The sequence below is a fragment of the Taudactylus pleione genome, unplaced genomic scaffold (genome assembly GCF_031769625.1).
Source record: "Taudactylus pleione unplaced genomic scaffold, aTauple2 ptg000454l, whole genome shotgun sequence".
Taxonomy (NCBI): Eukaryota; Metazoa; Chordata; class Amphibia; order Anura; family Myobatrachidae; genus Taudactylus; species Taudactylus pleione.
In genome coordinates this window covers 1,605,717-1,625,374 of record NW_028284856.1, presented here as the reverse complement: position 1 = coordinate 1,625,374, position 19,658 = coordinate 1,605,717, and the positions used below count along the sequence as shown (strand labels likewise).

General features: G+C 44.0%; 1 protein-coding gene across 4 annotated transcripts in view; it reads left to right on the top strand.

The window, feature by feature from the left end:
- The window catches only part of LARP7 (La ribonucleoprotein 7, transcriptional regulator), a 63,137-nt gene that overhangs the window by 26,516 nt on the left and 16,963 nt on the right, over positions 1 to 19,658 (top strand). For all 4 annotated transcript variants that reach the window (XM_088448332.1, XM_088448330.1, XM_088448331.1 and 1 more), the window contains 4 exons: positions 5,837 to 5,945; positions 6,297 to 6,668; positions 6,780 to 6,918; positions 13,192 to 13,328. In XM_088448332.1, coding sequence (XP_088304458.1) covers positions 5,837 to 5,945; positions 6,297 to 6,668; positions 6,780 to 6,918; positions 13,192 to 13,328 — 757 coding nt within the window. The remainder of the gene's footprint in view (positions 1 to 5,836; positions 5,946 to 6,296; positions 6,669 to 6,779; positions 6,919 to 13,191; positions 13,329 to 19,658) is intronic.

Sequence of the window (19,658 nt, the reverse complement as noted above, 5' to 3'; positions counted from 1 at the left end):
ACGGTGAGAGTTCACTCGACTATAGTTGGTTAAAGATATCGAGAAATTTTCTTTGTGCTTCTTGTCGAGCTCCACCATTCGTCATGGCGCTTTTCTGTTCACAAAAGAAGTGAATGGATTGTCTACCTCCTCGAGCATAAAGGAACAATATAAAAATGCTTTACCCGATGAGGCTTGTGTGAGAAGAGATATGTTCACTAAGTAACTCGGGAAAGTCAGCCATAGTATAGCTCGCTACTGATTTGTAGATACTATCAATAATACTCTTTAAACACCTGTGCTGTGTCTGGCGTTAAGCAGTGCCTCACTATTCCCATTATTCAGAATTGTCGGAACTCTGGCGCTGTAGGCTCTTGCCAAGTATAACTACTTCATCTATCAGAATGCTCCTATTAAACATGTTTAACAAACCACAGGGACCTAGATTTATCCAACAGTAAGTGTATGTATTATCTTTGGGCCGGCAGCTATGTCCTCCTGTCATAGGGATCATGAATGCACATCCCTACGTTTGTGTTTTTAACTCCTATTTTGGATGACAATCTCTAAAGCTTTGACAACTGTCTAATGTTCCTCATATAAAGACTTTGCAACCCACAGTATTGGGTGCTGTGCTGTGGCCAGTTTTGAGTCAAAATATACTTTACTCTGACTAACCATCCCTGACCCTAATCACATCCTTGTCAACCATAATAAATTAAGTTTCCAGAAGAAATGACCTTTTGGGAAACAAAAATTCTACGGTGGCCTCTGGTAATAGAGATTTTACCCTGCATTTATTTCACACCAGTAACCATAGTGACAAGGAGTGCCAAATCTATACAGGAAAATGATTTATGAGAAGCTCAAAAAGATGAGGTTGTCTCAGCTTCCGTACATTCATCTGCCCGCCAAACGTGAAAAAATGTGTTCCCTTTGTAACAGGATATTATATTCCCTACATCTATCAATATCTGCATCTAGGATATTATGAAATATCCTAAACATACAGCTGGAACATTGTGCCATAAATTCCCTACCAAGTTTGATTTCTCCAAAGTTGTATAGAGGGAGAGTGTATGCAGACCGTGTCAAAAAGCCTTTAGTAAAAACATAGAGGTCTATGTGAACTGTGTTCTTTATGAAAGCAAGGTTTGAGAACCCAATTGAAGGTTCTCTCTCTCTCTCTTACAAAGCCCTCACCCATTCCTCTCCCATTTACATCTCGGACCTCATCTCCCTCCACTCTCCTCCCTCTTTGTTCAAGAAATGCACGCCACCTCTTATGCAAACTGATTACTTCCTTACTTCCTCCCACTCCCACCTCCAAGATTTTGCCTGCGCTGTTCCCCACCTTTGGAACTCTCTCCCTCTTCCCATCAGACGCTCCACCTCTCTACAATCCCTCAAGCGAGCTCTCAAGACCCACTACTTCATCAAAGCCTTCCAGCTCTCATCTTAACTTGCTGCTACATATTCCTTCCTCCCTGTCTACCCCATCTGTGTCACACCTGTTAGTCTGCCCCTCTCCTTTAGAATGTAAGCTCTTACGAGCAGGGCCCTTTACCCTCTAGTGGTTCTCCTTACTTTACTTTCATCTACTTCTTACTCCCCACTAGGGTACCTAACACTTGGTTACTTTGCTCTGTTGCTTATCTTGGTGTTATGGTCGCTAATATAGCAATGTATATTATCCTTGTCCTGTATTGTATTGTACTGTAAGTCACTGGTCAACTTATTTGTTTATCTACTTTGTAAGGCGCTGCGGAATACTTGTGGTGCCATATAAATAGATAATGATTATTATTATTATTATGTTTAAGAAAGCGCTGGGACATCCAGGAAGAGATAGCAGAGAGACAGTTGGTGATACAAGTGAGGACAGAGGGGGAGAGGTCAGGGGAGGAAAGGTAGATATCGTCAGCATAGAGATGATAATGGAGGTCAAAATAGCTGATGAGTCCACCTAGAGAGGACGTATAGAGGGAGAATAGGAGAGGTCCAAGAACAGAACCTTGGGGGAACACCTACTGTTAGAGAATCTGGTGGGGAAGTGGAGTCATGAGAGGAGATGGAGGCAGATAGGTCAGAGGGGTATGCGGGCAGTGTCACGTAGACCAAGGGAGTGAAGGATATGCAGCAGGAGAGGTTGGTTCACAGTGTCGAAATCAGCAGAGAGGTCGAGGAGAATGAGCAGAGAGTAGTGGCCCGTAGATTTGGCATCAAGGATGTAATTTCTGAGGGCAGTTTCAGTGGAGTGGAGAGTACTGAAGCCAGACTGAAAGGGGTCAAGGAGGGAGTGGGAGGAAATAAATGCGGCTGTAAACAATACGGTCAAGGAGTTTGGAGGCAAAAGAAAGGAGAAAGATGGGTCGATAGTTGGAGAGAGTGTTAGGAGCAAGGGTAGGTTTTTTTAAGAATGGGGTAGACCAGGGCCGAAGGGACAGCGCCACATGAGATGGAGAGATTGAGGAGGTGAGCCTGATGGGAACAGACACAAGGTGAGAGGTAGCAGAGGAGATGTGAAGGGATAGGGTCGGGGGAGGGGGGGGGGGAATGGAAGAGGGGTAGAACCGGATGAGGGCCGTGACTTCCTCCCCAGATACAGGGTAGAATGATGTCAGAGTTGGTAAAATGGATGGGGAGGGGTGATCCAGGAAAGGAGGAGGTGGAGTGCTATGGGCATGGTGGGATATAATGTCCTGACGTATGGAATCTGTTTTAGATGTAAAGTAGGTAGCAAAGCCAAGGACAGAGAGCGAGGAGGGTGTGGGCAGAAGAGGGAGTTGAAGGTGGTGAAGAGATTTTCGGGATTTGAGGACTGGGAGGAAATGAAGTTCTGGAAATATGACTGTTTAGAGAGGGAAAGGCAGCGCTGTATGATAAATTTTGAATGGAGAAAATTGCTTTAGAGCGTGATCTTCTCCACTATTGCTCGGCGGTTCATGAACATTTTTGCAGGTATCTGGTGCATTTGGAATGCCAGGGTTGAGGTGTGGATCTGCGAGGGTGAGTAGTGATCGCCGAAGAAACAGAGTCAAGAGCAGAAGTAAAGGAGGCAATGTATATGGAATCAGCTTATTCAGGGCAGGAGAGAGAGAGCGAATAGGGGAAAGCAGTGAGTCAAGCAGGGAAGAAAAAGAAACTGTGTCTATAGCCTCAATGTTACGCTTAGTGATGGTGGCCTTAGGGGTTTGAGGAGGGGAAGGAGAGAGGGATAAGTTAAAAGAGAAGGTGATGGTCAGAGAGGGGGAATGGGGAATTGGAGTAATCAGAAATATCACAACAGTGAGTGAAGACCAGATCAAGCGAATACCCACTCACATGGGAGGATGACTAGGTCCATTGGGGGAGACCAAATGAAGATTTGAGGGAAAGGAGTTTGGAGGCAGAGGATTCTGTGGGGATATCTATTGGAATATTGAAGTCACCTAAGATAATGGAGGGAAGGTCTGTGGAAAGAAGGTGAGAGAGCCAGGATTCAAAGTTGTCAAGGAATTTGGATGGAGTGCCAGGGGGATGGTAAATGACAGCTACTCGGAGGTGTACTGGTTGGAAGAGGCCTATAGCATGAACATTAAATGTAGAGAATGTAAAGGATGGTTCAGGGGGTATGAGTTAGTAGGAGTAACCAGGGGATAGAAGGACCCCAACACCACCGCCATGGCGACTCAGTAAACAATTATCAGAGTTATTCTTCAGCTGACATAACACCAGAGAGCACTTAATTTTCTCATTTAACTCCCTAACATTCTAATCGTAAATTAGACTTATTAGCAGTGACTCCCATAATATAGGCAAAAATCTAAATGGAGGAGGGGGGACTGTGCCAAGCAGTAACAGGCCACAGCTAGTTTTTGCTTGTAGGCCCTACTGATCAAATGCGGGGCTCAGAGTGATCCTTAAATATTAAGGGAATATTTAATGGGTTTCAAAGCCAATTTTTAAGGATATTGAGGGATTTAATCACCGGATACATATTAAGGTACTTGCTACTGTATGCTTGGACAGGACAGACATATCTGTCCATCGGCTGTGCAGCACAGCCAATGCGATATGTCTGTGAATGACGCGGTTCACAGACGTATCTTCTGTACACACTGGCCGACGGCCAAAAGATATATTGGCTGATCAATTGATCGGCCAGTGTGTATCCAGCATTGGGATGAGGTAAAACCCGACTACTCCTGCCCGACAAGGGACTTAAGATAGGCGTCGAAATGCAGACGCCTATCTTAATCCCGACGCTGAAACACCGACCCCCGCCATCCCAATCGTCCTCAGACAGGTATGTATAACACTTAGCAGAGGATGGGGGGGTTAAGTTTAAGGACCTTCGGGGGGGCTTAGGGTTAGGCACCCCCCACGGGGAAGGTTTGGGTTAAGCTAGGGGAAGGGGTTGTTGGGGTTAGGCACTATGGGGAGAGGTTAGGGTTAGGCTACCCCCTGTGAGGGTTAGGTTTAGGGTGTGGGCAGGAGAGGCTAGGTTTAGGCACCCCTGGGGGTAGGTTAGGGCTAGGCACTAAGGGGGGGAGGTTGGGGTTAGGCACCCCTAAAGGAGGGTTGGGTGGGGGGAGAGGGGAGGGTTAGGTAACTTACCTTTAGCTGTCGGGATTTTGACCTGTCGCTGTCGGGATTTCGTCCGGTATTACATACCGATTCCCCCAGCATTAGTGATATCGGCCAACCTCTGTTTATTAATATAATAGATATTATCAAACCTCAACTGGTTACTGCTTTATAGTAGTCCAGTATATTGTGACGACTATATAGAAAAGCCTTTATCTGTAGCTGTTACACAGAAAAATGTCCTACTTTTGTACATGGTGAAAAGAAACTCGATTTTATGACGTCCTTTTTGACTTTATAAATAGTTTCTTTTTTATGGATGTGTTTATGGGTCTATTTACATGACATTTAGGTTATACATTTATTTGCACTCAATATTATCATCCCCTTTTTTGACACTATGATGTGGAGTTTATATGTTCTCCCCAGAGATCAGGGTGATTGCATTACACTATATCCATTATGCACTAATTTTATCATGTTCTATTTTCTCATGTCACATTTCCCCACCAGACATCTCCTATACCTTACATCTGGGTGCTTTACACATGTATTCAACACTTTGATACTCAAATACATGCACTTTGTTTAATTGTCGGTGCATTTACTGTTTGTTTATTCATTGTAATGTATCCTCCAGGCCACTGGTGTGCTAGACTAGACTAGCCTGCGAGTGGCCCACTGTACCTGGCTTGACGCGTGACGTCACCACGCTGGTGATGTCATCGCGCCAGTGCCGCAGTATGGGCGCATGCGGATGACGTCCGACTCGGAGCACCCGGTGGCCAGCGCACGGAGGCAGCACCCGTCACATTAGACACACTGTTATATAGGTATGTATGTTTGGTATTTCATTTATGTTATTGATAAAAGTCTTTGACTGAAACGTCGGACCAGAGTGACACAGTTGTCTGCGTATCCTTATCTTTCAAGACCTGTGAGTGCCGCCATTCATCTTTACTATATAGAGAGAGAGATATATATTTTACATGCTTTGTATGATCCCTTTGAGATTAGAAAGTTCTCTTTTTGAAATTTCTAAGATTATATTCATTATGTTATAGTCCTGTCTTATTTTTGCTATATAATGTCCATGAGACTCTTCAATGTGCTCTAATCTGTCGGCTATGGGCACCAGGTATGGCATTTGGCAGTTGCATGCTGGTACAAAATAGGAAGATAAGATCTTATAAATCAGGTTATATTAATAGAAAGTATTAAATATGTTCCATGAGACATGTGGTAATCATTATATTTGTCCTCTGTTCCTCCCCCTTAAATTATTTAGTTTCTAAATAACCCACCCGAAGAAGCGCCTAGGAAGGCTGGGATGTTCCCAAAAACAGTGAAAAGCAAGCCTGTTCCAGAGCTGCCAGCACCTGAGGCCAATGACTTTGGTATGAGTTAAACATATCTTTGTCCCTGGATAGGTTGCTAGATCTGTGCAGGTCCCATGCATGCATAGGTTATCATTTAATTTGTGTGTATTATTTTTTTGCAGTAATTGATGAGCTTTTTACTTTCTCCATCTAAAAAAGCAAATTCAGGCTTACACAGTTGAAATTTATATTTAACACAAGAACATGCACTGCAGAGCTGTTTCATTTAGCTGTACCTCCACCTCTCTGGTATTATACTGCTAGCCACTAACACAAAACCATGGCAGTATGTTATTGCCTCGTCAGTAATGTGGAGGCAGGGGTGTATACATATGGTAGAAGTGTAATGGAGTGTCATTGATTTACTAGAGGAGAAGAAAAAGAAGAAGAAGAAAAAGACTAAAAGCCGTAAGGAGAGCAATGAGAAAGCAGTAGAGGAAAATTATGACCAAAATATGGAAGTGTCCACCAAGGAAGAAAGGACTAAAAGACATCGCAGTGTGTCAGAAAGCTCTATGACTGAGACATCAGAATCTAAAGAGCAGATCTCTAAGAAAGAGACGAGGAAAAGGGATAGGGCAGAGAGCTCAGACCAGTCAGAGGAAAGCCGATCTGGCAAGAGGAAACGTAGCAGCTCGGAGGAGCAGGATTCCTCATCAAAGTACAGAAAAGCACATGCGAAAGATGAAGCTGTAAATTCAAAGTCAGCAATGCTGTCTACAGAGCTTCCAGAATGTAAAGGTGACATTTCTATGTGTGACATATATATGGGACATGATGGGATGTTCATGCAGGTATTAGATCGCTGTGCATCCTGCATAATTTGTAAATACAATTTTTATTTTTTCTCAGAGGTTTCTACAGAAGAAGAAAAGGACACCATTGACAAGAAGGAAACGTCTACAGTGAAAGTAAAGCGGAAGCGAAAGAAGAAACATAAGGAGAGACATAGGGTTGGGGAAGAGGTTGTCCCCTTAAGAGTCCTGTTCAAGTATGTCCTTTACAATGTATTCCATAAAACAGTGTCACACACAAAAAACTGATTTAAGCAGTGGTGTAACTTGCAATGTTACTAGACGTAGGGGGAGCTGTAACTGTACGACAGACTACCGTAATATACAGTAATGTGTGCATCCGCACATCATGACCCAACATCTTGCAGAATTGAATTGCCCCCTTAATGTCTGGGTGTAAGTAGTGTGTGGTGTGCTCTGTAAGCGCTGCAGAATATCTGGGTGCTATATAAATAACTGTTAATAAATAAATGTATGATCTAGGTCTACACCTGAAGTACTGGGAGGAAATACAATCTCTCCTCTTTTCAGTAGGCAGAGTGCTGTATTGCATGCAAGTTCTGAAACAACCTATTATTTTAGCTACATGTAGCTGACCAATGTATGTCAGGGCTTGACAATTTTTTCTAAAACCTAAGAAACCAGGATGAAAGTGTAGGAGCCAGACCCCCTCTTCCCCCGGGGCAGCATTACTGAATACCTGTGCCCCGGGCAACCAACCCCCATGGCCACACCACTAACTGGGTACCCCAGGTAAACCACCATCCCACAGCCACATTACTGAGCAGCTAACCCCCCCTCTCCAGGCAACCAACCCCCAGAAAGACCACCCCTCTGCAGCCAAAAAACCCCGGGCAAGCAAAGCCACCGCCGGCAGTGGCCAAACTAGAGAGTGGTGGGCCCAGATGCAAGAATATGCTTTGGGCACCCCTCTGCAGTGCCCCCAGTAGTAGTCCCCCCTCTGCAGTGCCCCCAGTAGTAGTCCCCCCTCTGCAGTTGCACCAGTAGTGGTCCCCCCCTCTGCAGTTGCACCAGTAGTGGTCCCCCCCTCTGCAGTTGCACCAGTAGTGGTCCCCCCCCTCTGCAGTGCCCCCGTAGTGGTCCCCCCCCTCTGCAGTGCCCCCAGAAGTGGTCCCCCCCTCTGCAGTGCCCCCAGAAGTGGCCCCAGCCTGTACAGTGCCCCAGTGGTGGCGCCCCCATACAGTGTCCCCAGTAGCGGCCACCCCCACCTATGCACTGCCTCCACAGTGTCCCCAGACGTCTGTCCCATCACCTGCTGCGAGGTGAGCCGGAAGGCGGAGCTCATGAGTGAGCTCCAGCCAGCTCACTCCGTGGACGACGCAGCAGCCAGTGAGAGTCTGTCTGACTCATCGGCTGCTATAACAAGCATACAGCTGCCGCCGGCTCCGACGTGCGCATGCGCGAGAACTGGCTAGCGACGGGCGCTCTGTCGCTAGGGGTCTCGCACCAAAGGGGGTAAGCTGTCGATGGTGAGTGACAGCTTGCCCCATTTGGGAGGCGGGCAGGGGGCATGGCCGGCCAAACGGAGGCGTTCAAGAATGAACGCCTGCCGTTTGGGGGCGGCCCCACTGACATCAGCAGTGATGTCAGTGGGGAGCTTCCTGCTCGATCAGAGCAGGAAGCTCCCTGGGGCTTGCGAGTGCCGAGACCCAACCTTAGGGTCTCGTCGCAAGCCCCGATGGTCGCGATGGTCTTGACCATCGCGACCATCACCCTGGTCGGTCGCTAGAGCTGTGGGTGGTAACCCACAGCTTAGCAATCGACCAAGAGGCGGCACTACAAGATGCAAGTGGCCGCCCTCATTCAGAGCGACCGCTTGCATCTAACGACCGCCTCTGAGGTCCCAGGTGAGGAAAGGTAGATCTGAGTATCATCAGCATAGAGATGATCATTGAGGTCAAAAGAGCGGATGAGTTTACCTAGAGAGGACGTATAGAGAGAGAATAGGAGAGGTCCTAGAACAGAACCTTGGGGAGCACTTACTTTTAAGAGGCTGTGGGGGGGAGGAGTCGTGAGAAGGAACGGTCAGAGAGGTAGGAGGACAGCCAAGAGAGAGAAGTGTCACGTAGACCAAGGGACTGATATTACATAGTATTATTTACACTGCCAAACACTAAGCAGATATGTATGCATCTATGATATCTTTTATTCTATAATATAACACCATGTATTTACTTGACAATTGTGGACATATTAGAAATGAATAAAATGTTACATATCTTCCTGCCATGATACACAATGTTCAGATACTGTAGGTGAGCCACACACAGTCACCATTGCTAAAGTGCAATTCTTGCTTTAATACCATAGAGGTGCACATTGGCAATGATAAGTGCATACAGCAGTTATCTTATGCCCAGAAACATGCATCAAGGGACCACCGCTGCAAAAACAGGAGGCACTAACTGCTCCATATTTTTTGTACTTGTAACTCCCTTCCATGGAACCATGCTTTTAAAATATCTGACATGTATCTATCTGGAATACAGGATTCACTAACACTAAAACATTGGAGCACTTACTCTTTTTTTTCAAGACTCAGTAAGCAGCCCAATGTTAAAGTATCAGGGGTTCTTTTTAAATGATTTCAAACCTTATGTGCGAAAGACAGCAATATATGTGTTACATGCAAGCAAGTCCTAGAACAAGCTATGCAATATTCAGTTCTGTAACATTATAAGGATGCCCTTCTCTGTTCCATTTAGTTGATACATAGATGTCTTTCTTGATCAAGGATTATATTTTGATTGTGTGTCCACAACAATATTTTCCATAGTTATGATATCTCTCCCGCTATAATTATTTTATTTTTTTTTCTATTTTCCATTTGTGATCTACAGAGTGATAGAGAAAGGACACTTATATAGTGAGGAAATGATATGAGATTTATACCAGTAATACATTATCTTTACAAAGCTTGACATTAAAATAGACAATTAATATTCCAGTGCTACTCACATTCTTAATAAACCAATATCCATCATTTAACATCCATGCAATACGTATCTCCAAAGTTATTAATCAGAAAGGTATTAGGAAAATTGCAATATACAGGCCTTATACTCATATCATACTACAGTATGTTACTAGTTTTGCAATAAAAATAGTTAATAACAAATCCACAACTACATTTTAGGCATGTCAGGATTACAAATTTGTTTAAACCACTTCTGGTATCCCTGGAATAAAGGCTTCTGGTATAAATGTTTAGGATATGTGTATAGATTTTTATATATTTTACATTGGTGTGAAATAACATTTTGACCTTTTGAGTGTAGTTGTTAATGTCTTGATCAAATGTAACTCGCAGGAAATTGCATTATTCTGAGGTATAAAACAAAAGCACATAATATTCAGCCTTTATTCCAGTCACAAATGGCTACAATATACACATTAAGGCTTTACACTAATTATTTTGAAAACCATTATTTAACAATCTCCATGCACATGGCTAGATGATAACCGTGACATGTCCGGAAATACCTCTTTAAAAAAACCAAAACTAAGTGCAACACAGGATTAGCCGCATGGAGTTAGTAAAACATATACGGTAAGGATGAGAATGCCTAATGCAGGTGTGATTAAGTTTTGTATTGAATAACGTATCTAATCTCACACCTAGAACCAGAGCTGCTGGTAATGGTTACTCACCTACAAGGTCTGTGTCTCCTCTCCTGTCTTCCTGACTAGATTGAGCTCTGCTTTCCCATCCCTGACTTTTATACCTCTATATTATCTCTGGGATAAATCCAATCCAAAAGCACCAGTTGCTGCCCTTTTGCTATTGTGATGCACAAGATGTTTTCAAAATGAAACATTTGTGGTGGGTGTCTTAACCCATTGTCTCAGGTGACCAGAGGAAATTGTTAGCATTTAACCCTTCTGATGCCTGAATTGCATTGAATGTTCTGCTTTCAGGTGCATTTCATATGCTAATAAGTACCTGCAAGGGCTAAGGCTCCCAATTAGACTTACTGTGCTTTCCTGGGGCAAATGTACACAGGAATGAGCTACTCGCAGCCAGGAGAGACCATTGTGTTGCTATCAGACTGGGCTGTGACTGCATACTAATAGTATACACAACCAGGGATACTTTGGGATGTGTGCAAACTTCAGTTACCTTTGTGAACCCTTCAAGCAATTCTATCTTTAATTAGCATTGTTTCTATCTTTAATTTACACTCTCTGTATTCTAGTGACTGTCCTTTTCTCCAGATTGTACACTCAGCCATTCTATTGGAAAACTGTAATACAGTACATACTAATAATACTATTTCACATATTGCAATATTTTGGGGCTGATTCAGCAGAGGATACTATTCATGCAGGACCCCGTTTATTGGGAACCTGCGCAGGACCCATTCTGCACACCTGCGGCATTGCACACAACCCACTTATGCCTCTTCCTCATTTACAGGCAGAAGCGTGTGTTCATGGAAACGGGGTGTGTCGCCCCCGTTTTCCAGGAGGGATGAGGGCAAGGTCAGCGTCCATGGGCGCAGACTTCCTGTCCACGCAAGCTGGACAGCCTGTGCAAGCTGAGGCTTACTGAGCTTGTTAGTGCTGCACAACATAACTGATGATGTGCAGCCCTTTCACAGCACTGCACAACATAACTGATGGTCACAATGGTCATCCCAGGCTGCGATCGCAGATGCTAATAGGAGGCGTCTCTTCACTTCAGAGGCCTCCTGCAGCATTAGAACTTTAGCAGGACGGAGTTGCAAAGCCCCTTGTGTGTGGCTTTGCAATTCCGTCCACTACTGAATCAGGCCCTGATTCAGAGCCGGACGCTCGGACAGAGCGCTCGCTCTGAATCAGGGCCGTCCCTCCTTCATTTTGGTCACCCACAGCTATAGCGAGCGGCCAAAATGATGGTCGCGATGGTCAAGACCATCGCGACCATCGGGCTTGCGACGAGACCCTGCGGTAGGGTCTCGCTGCCGCAAGCCCAGGAGTGCTTTTGGCTCTATCAGAGCCAAAAGCACTCCCACTGACATCACTAGTGATGTCAGTGGGGCCGGACCCAGACGGTAGGTGTTCCCATGGGAATGCCTCCATCTGGGCAGCCACGCCCCCGGCACGCCCACCAAAGCGGGCATGCTGTCAATCACCATCGACAGGACGCCCCCTTTGGTGCGAGACCCTTAACGACGGCTTGGCCGTCATTATTCGGGTCGAGCGCATGCGCACGACGGAGCCGCCTCCATCGTGCGCATGCGCACTTGGGCACCATCGACCCGCTTGCGAGCGGGTCTGAATCAGGCCCTCAGTCCCTTTTATGTATAACGATTTGTCAAAAAAAATTTAACAAAATTTTAGTTTTATTTTATCTTTATTTGTTGGACAGAACCATAACCTCTAAAGGTTTCAGCTTAATTAAACGATACGTATGGCAAACATCCCATATTGCATAATTTTTTTTCACTCGCACTTGTAGCTGTTTTTCTGTACTTGTAATAGTTGCAGGAGCTCTCAGACATAAGTGACGTCTGTAATGGTGTATATTTGTTGTATGACTTCCACATCCAGCTCTGTGTCCCATGTGATGAGTATGGACTATCCTTTAGGCTTCCGGTCTTTAATCTATGCATGATTTACTGATGAAAATCTGGATTTGATTGCTTCTGTTTTATTACCAATTACGGCAAGCCTTTAATCCTATCTGCACCCCTATTAAACAAACTGCAGATTTACTTTGGTAAGGTTTAACTGTACTATGCCTGATTGGGCTACTCCTGACTGTCACCCTTCCATTAGTCTCATTGCCCAAGGCTTTCAGTCTGTGGTGAGCAGTGGTGTGATGACTTGGTATTTTTACATTTGAGTATTTCTATAATGTAGTTTATTTATCTTTTTTCCTGTTTGTACTAAAACAAGCAGAAAAAAATATAAGTGGTATTTGGTGCATTGCATTAATGATTATGCTAGCTGCAGTTATTTTATTTATTTATTTTTACTTGTTTTGCCTAATGTTAAAGAATAATGGAAATAATTATGGGAACTTCTCGGACTGTAAGCACTTACTATTAACTGCATTTCAGCTGTGATTTTTATTACACTGAAGCAGTCATTGAAGAACTAGATTAGAAATCCTGTATTAATATAGAGTACTGGCATCAGAGAATAGTAAGTGTTTACTGCATTGCTTGCTGTGTAGAGCTAACATCAACTCTCAGATCACTGCTTGCAGTGGTGAAATCCTTACAGAGGCAAAGGTTTCTTCTCCTTTAGCTTGTCTCCTCTGGTCTGTGTGTCAGAGAAAGGAGTTGTTCAACTGGATGGCTTGTGTGGTTGTACCTTTTACTAGAGTATTAGGTGTTTTTTTGTCCAATATTTTTGCAATGGAATCCAGCCCACATGCACATAATGTCGGCATATATATTCCTTTTCATCTAAGTACTCTGACAGTACTGCCCTGGATGATCCTTCTGTCACTTTCTCCGCAGGAAAGAATGGATGGACCTGAAGGCCGAGTATTTGGCGCTGCAGCGAGCCAGCATGGCGTCCCTCAAAAAGTCAATAAGTGGTAGAAATGTCTCTACTACAGGAGAAGTGGAAGCAGAACATAAAAACATGAAAGACGGTAATAGTTATGTGAAACGGAGTCATTTCTACCACTAATGCTGGGCGTCTTCTAATAAGCCGCACACACTGTAGGTGATGGTTTTGTTTCTTAATGTCCAGTGAGCTCAATACATGAAATAAAATAGACTGTGGGACTCCAATAAAATAAATAAATCCTTTCTCCCTATCCCGTAATGAGCGCCCAACTTTTATAGTTGTAGGAATGTAACTTTGTCATTTATATCACACACGGCATATTAAAGTGTATCAGGCAGGAAAACACAAGTATCCAACCAGGATGTGAGCATATAGCTGTGCGGCACATAGTCTACACACTCCTGCATCAACAGATCAGGGTGGACATTCAAATGTAAAATATACAAAAGCTACTTTAAGTATTTTTTTTGCTATGCTTGTTGGTTGTCATGTCATATGCCTAAAAGGACACAACAGTGACTCTTCTGAGTGTCTGATACACAGCTGATAAGCATCTTATGTAAATGATCTTTGTGTTTAGTATGCCTTCTCTGCTGTATTGTGATAATATGGGAACAAAACTTTGTAGACAAGTGATTGGACACCCCCACACAAGTGACATGAATACCACTGCACACCAGTTCCACATGCCCACTTATGTGACGGTTTCGACAAGAACACTTCATAGGAGGCCTATACACTTGCAGTTCTACAGAAACGACAAATGTTTTTATGAGGATGACAATGCCACCTTGCATGTTCCCAGGGCAGCGCTGGACTGTTATACAGAGAATGCGGCAACCCGGATAGACTGGCCAGCTCAGAGTCCAGATCTTAAGCCCATTGAGAACCTATGGGATAAATTGGAGCGACGGATGCGTTCTAGGCAGACTGGACCATCTTCAGTGTCATAGTTGGTCACTGTATTTAAGGAGGAATGGCAAAACATACCGATGCTGTTGTCCTCCAGGAACTTGAGAACAGTTTGCTAAGAAGGGTGTCTGCAGTAATCACTTGATATACTGACATCTCATTGATCTATTTGCTGTAAGTGTCCAATCACTTTTGTCTACATAGTGTAGTTTCAGTAAAACATAGTTGCCATTTTTTGGCCCTCTTCATTACAAACTTAAGTCTGTACAGAAACTTCTTTCTCATACATCTGAAGGACAGAGCAGCTTGGTATACAGTATAGAGGAATTAATAACTATGCAAACTGGTACAAGAAAGTATGTGCTTCGTATACACAGGGAAGCAAAACATAAATATTCTGAGTGGTAAACCGATGTTAAAATCAGCAATCCCAATTCGTCACAGTTGGGGGCGTACCTAGCACATATGGGGATGCTGGGCTTCCCCTAAGCTTACCCCTCACTGTGAATAGATGCTGTGCGCATGTGCACGGCGTCTATGCACCGGGCGGTGATCTGTTATGCAACTTTTCCCACCCTCGGGACACTGCTGGCCCGCGAATGGGGAAGGTTCAGGACAGGCAGTTTTTAGCGGGGCGCCGCTAAAAAAGCAGGGTGCATTTTACCCTTTTAAAAACTAAATAGCCTATCGGGAATACTAAAAATATATATCAGTGCCTTGCAATAGTATTCACACACACCCCCCCCCCCCTTTGGCTTTTTACCTTTTTTGTTACATTACAACCTGTAATTTAGTTTTTTTAATCTGTATTTTATGTGATGGATCTGCACAAAATAGTCTAATTTGGTGAAGTGAAATGAGAAAAATATATATAAAAAAGAATCTTTATAAATAAAATCCTGAAAATTGGCATGTGCATATGTAATCACCCCCTTTTGGTATGAATCCCTCAAACGTTCTGGTGCAACCAATAACCTTCAAAATCACACAAGTAGTGAAATGAAGTCCACCTGTGTGAATTCTAAGTGTCACATGATCTGTCAGTATAAACACACCTTTTCTGAAAGGCCCCAGAGGCTGCAACACCACTAAGCAAGAGGCATCACACCAGGAAGACCAAGGAGCTCTCCAAACAAGTCAGGGATAAAGTTGTTGAGAAGTACAATTCTGGGTTAGGTTATAAAAAGATATCCAAATCTTTGATGATCCCCCGGAGCATCATCAAATGGAAAGAACATGGTACCACAACAAACCCACCAAGAGAGGACTGCCCACCAAAACTCACAGACCGGGCAAGGAGGGCATTAATCAGAGAGGCAGAACAGAGACCAAAGGTAACCCTGAAGGAGCTGCAGAGTTCCACAGCAGAGACTGGTGTATATGTGCATCTGACTACAATAAGTCGTACTCTCCATAGAGTTGGGCTTTATGGAAGCGTGGCCAGAAAAAAAGCCATTCCTTAGTGATAAACATAAGAAGGCACGATTTGAGTTTGCCAAAAGGTATGTGGGCGACTCCCCAAAAGTATGGAGGAAGGTAATCTGGCCAGATGAGACTAAAATTTAACTTTTTGGCCACCAAGGAAAAAGCTATGTCTGGCGCAAACCCTACACATCCCATCACCCCAAGAACACCATCCCCACAGTGAAACATGGTGGTGGCAGCATCATGCTGTGGGGATGTTTTTCAGCAGCATGGACTGGGAAACTGATTTGAGTCGAGGGAAAGATGGATGGTGCTAAATACAGGTATATTCTTGAGCAAAACCTGTTTCAGTCTGCCTGTGATCTGAGACTGGGATGGAGGTTTACGTTCCAGCAGGACAATGACCCAAAGCATACTGCAAAAGAAACACTTGAGTGGTGTAAGGGGAAACATTTAAATGTGTTGGAATGGCCTAGTAGTCAAAGCCCAGATCTCAATCCAATTGAGAATCTGTGGTCAGACTTGAAGATTCCTGTTCACAAGCGGAAACCATCCAACATGAAGGAGCTGGAGCAGTTTTGCCTTGAGGAAAGGGCAAAAATCCCAGGGGCAAGATGTGGCAAGCTTATAGAGACTTATCCAAAGCGACTTGCAGCTGTAATTGCCGCAAAAGGTGGCTCGACAAAGTAGTGACTTTAGGGGTGTGAATACTTTAGCATGCTGAAGTATTCTGTTATGTTGTCCTAAATGTTTGATTCACAATATAAAATAAAACACAACTTCACAGTTGTAGGCATGTTCTGTGAATGCAATGATGCACACCTTCAAACAATCCATTTTAATTCCAGGTTGAAATTGAAAAATGCAAAGGGGGTGAATGCTTTTGCAAGGCACTAATATATATTTATATATATTATAATATGTGTGTGTGTGTCAAAAATCCACTGCACTCGACACTCCCAGATTTGGGGTGCAAACCTGCACTCTCCATTCCCTGGCATGGGGTGCAAAGTGGCTTGTGACCACATTGCTTAAATGAATAAAAAACAGAAAACTCAGCACTCACCATTTTTAAATCACTCACAATAATACATAAATTATGGGGTTTTGGTTCATGGACTGATCAATGCATTTAAGCCTGCAGCCCACATCACGGGACCCCATTTCTCTGCAGGTCCTACACTATCTGTCATACTTATGGAAACCTGGTAGCTGCTATCACAGAGGTTAAACTGAAAACATGTTAACTGGTTTAAAGCTCACCTGCCAACTAATTTATGGCTTTTCAAGGCAAGGCAGTCACCAAACATAGCTTCTATCATTGCACCCCAGGCCTGGGAATGGCGAGTGCAGGTTTGCACCCCAAATCTGGGAGTGGCGAGTGCAGTGGATTTTTTACTTTATTTGGTTAATTTTTAATTAACCTTTTAGTGATCACAGCTGCCTCATGCACCCCTGTGCAAGCTCATTTATATTAACCTGTGTCAGCTGCCTTTTTGGCAGTATGATAGAAGCTATGTTTGGTGACTGCCTTGCCTTGAAAAGCCATAAGTTAGTTGGCAGATGAGCTTTAAACCAGTTAACAAGTTTTCAGTTTAACCTTTGTGATAGCAACTACCAGGTTTCCATAAGTATGACTGATAGTGTAGGACCTGCAGAGAAATGGGGTCCCGTGATGTGGGCTGCAGAGAGAAGAGAATATTATTGAATAGCTTTTATCAGTGTTAAAATTGTCCTAAGTCGCTTGTACTATGCAGATCTCCTACATACATTTTTTTATAACAATTGGAGACTTACCGGGACCAAGCTACACCAGCTGTCACACATCGACGCTACCTGCCTACTCTGCACACCAATCTCCAGCTGAAACCAGAGCCAACACCGTGAAAGCCAAACCCGCCTGCCCCTGGAGCTGGAAGGTAGGGCTCAGAGGAACGTTGAACATCACGTTCCCAGCCTGCCACCGCCAAGACATCGAAAGTTACCTGCTACGGTAACCACAACCCTGCCCACACCACCAGCAAGGTGACGTCGCGCACCAATACGAGTGAGGTGAAACACCCAGACTCGTGATCCTACCTTGAGAAGCCAGGAACGCACAGGCAACACTGCACAGCGCCCCCAGTCCAACACCAGCGTATCCAAGCGACAAGGACACAAGGCACCAGCTTGACCCCTGCATCCACCCACCCATAAAGTCTGAGCGGGATGCCACGATAAGTACTGGAACACCCCGGACTGTGCATCCACGGAGCCGGCCAGGCTACCCCCGCCTTGGAACTATTCAACCCCCCCTCACCAACATGGTATGGACTTTTCCCCTTGGACTGCAACGAGCTTCATACGGTTCTGAACCCAGAAGGGACTTGCACAAGTACTTCGAGCACTGTCTCTCTTATTTGTACACTGCAATAAACACCTGTTCACCCTGTATTCACTGTCCAGTATTTATTCACGCCAGCATCACACACCAGTATATATTACCACACACAGCCACCCCACCTCACGGGGTTCCCCCGTCTCCCCATCCGCTCGCCCCCCTGTCCCATACACCCTCATCCTCCCCCTCCCTCACCCTTTCCCCCAGTCACCACCATCCCCCATCTATACCTGTGCAGCGCTACCCATCCAAACCTTCAGATAAAATTTTTTATTTGAAGCTCCAACCTTAAAGTAATTTGTGGCTTCACAGCTGCTCTGAGTGCTTTTAACATATTTTCAAACCAATACAGTGATCCTATGCTTTTCATAAACATGAGTGCCAGGGTCTCTCACTAACAGGGTACCCTGTGTTGCCAGTATGCGCACCAGACTCTCGACAAACTCCTCTGGGCAGAACTTCATTGCTGGAAAGCTATCCACACAAGTACAGATATGCTATCTCGTTTTAGTCATTTTCAACCTAATTGACATACAATTTGGCCATCAGTGGACCCTAAACAATTCTTGGACATTGTTTCCAAACTCCAGCCCTCAGGGCACCATAACAGTCCTCGTTTCCCGGTCTCCTCAGAGAATCTCAAATGAAATGATTAGTACCACATGTGATTCTTTTAAAATGTGTAACTCCGTAATTATGAAATTCCTGCTTAGCAAGGAGATATGGAAAACATGCACTGTTAAGGTTCCCTGCGGACTTTGCGATAAATCAGGGTAAATTAAAAAAATAACTATATCCATCACATTTGTTGCAATGGTTGTGAGTTGAATTTGCCAAAATATTGACACAAATGTTTTAAGAAGATAATCCTGTAGTTTACAAGGATCTTCCTGTAACTGTTATTATTTAGGGGTATAGACGCTGGCTGGATCCAATCTAATACACAGAGCAGTGATTCTGCTAAATTTGGGAATGACCCATAATAGGAGACTTATATGGTTATTTAATTTTATAATAACAAAAATAGTGCAAAAAAATAAATTTTTGTTGTACACCTTACCCCCCAGTGCAACAATATGTGGCAGCTTGCTGTAGTTTGGACCCAGAAATGAGTGGGGCTTACTGGAAAGTTGGTTTGTCTGTGGTGTTTGTATAGAGTGACTTTGTCACAATTTTACTTTTGTATAGTTTGGGAATAATGAGCATGCGACAGGTTGTTCATTTTATTTAATGGAATTTTAGTATGTGTAAAGTTTCTTCTTCGGATGGTTTTTGCTTGGTTAATGCGCAGCCTCTATGCACCATTATCCTGTATGGGCCTCTGACAGTTCTCCTAGCTGCCTTGGCTTATGGTTTAGTACTTGCTGTTGCTAGTGACTAGTCTGATTTTCTGTTATTTCCACTCTGTTATATGGGTGCTTATTAGTGAAGAATTCTGTATGCAACTCTGTACATATAAATATATCAAACTTTAAGTTACACAGTAACCGCTATAAGTGGTCATGAATAGGTCATAGGCCCTGGTATGACAACATTGTGGGTGAACCACATGTTTATGAATCCCTTCACCCTTACTGATGGCTTGTGTGTGTCCTCACAGATGTGCGAGTCCACGCTTCTGCCTAAGTGGGTATGTTCTATGCAGAATACTTACAGCATTGTTGTGTTTTGTTAGACAACAGTAACATAATTCAA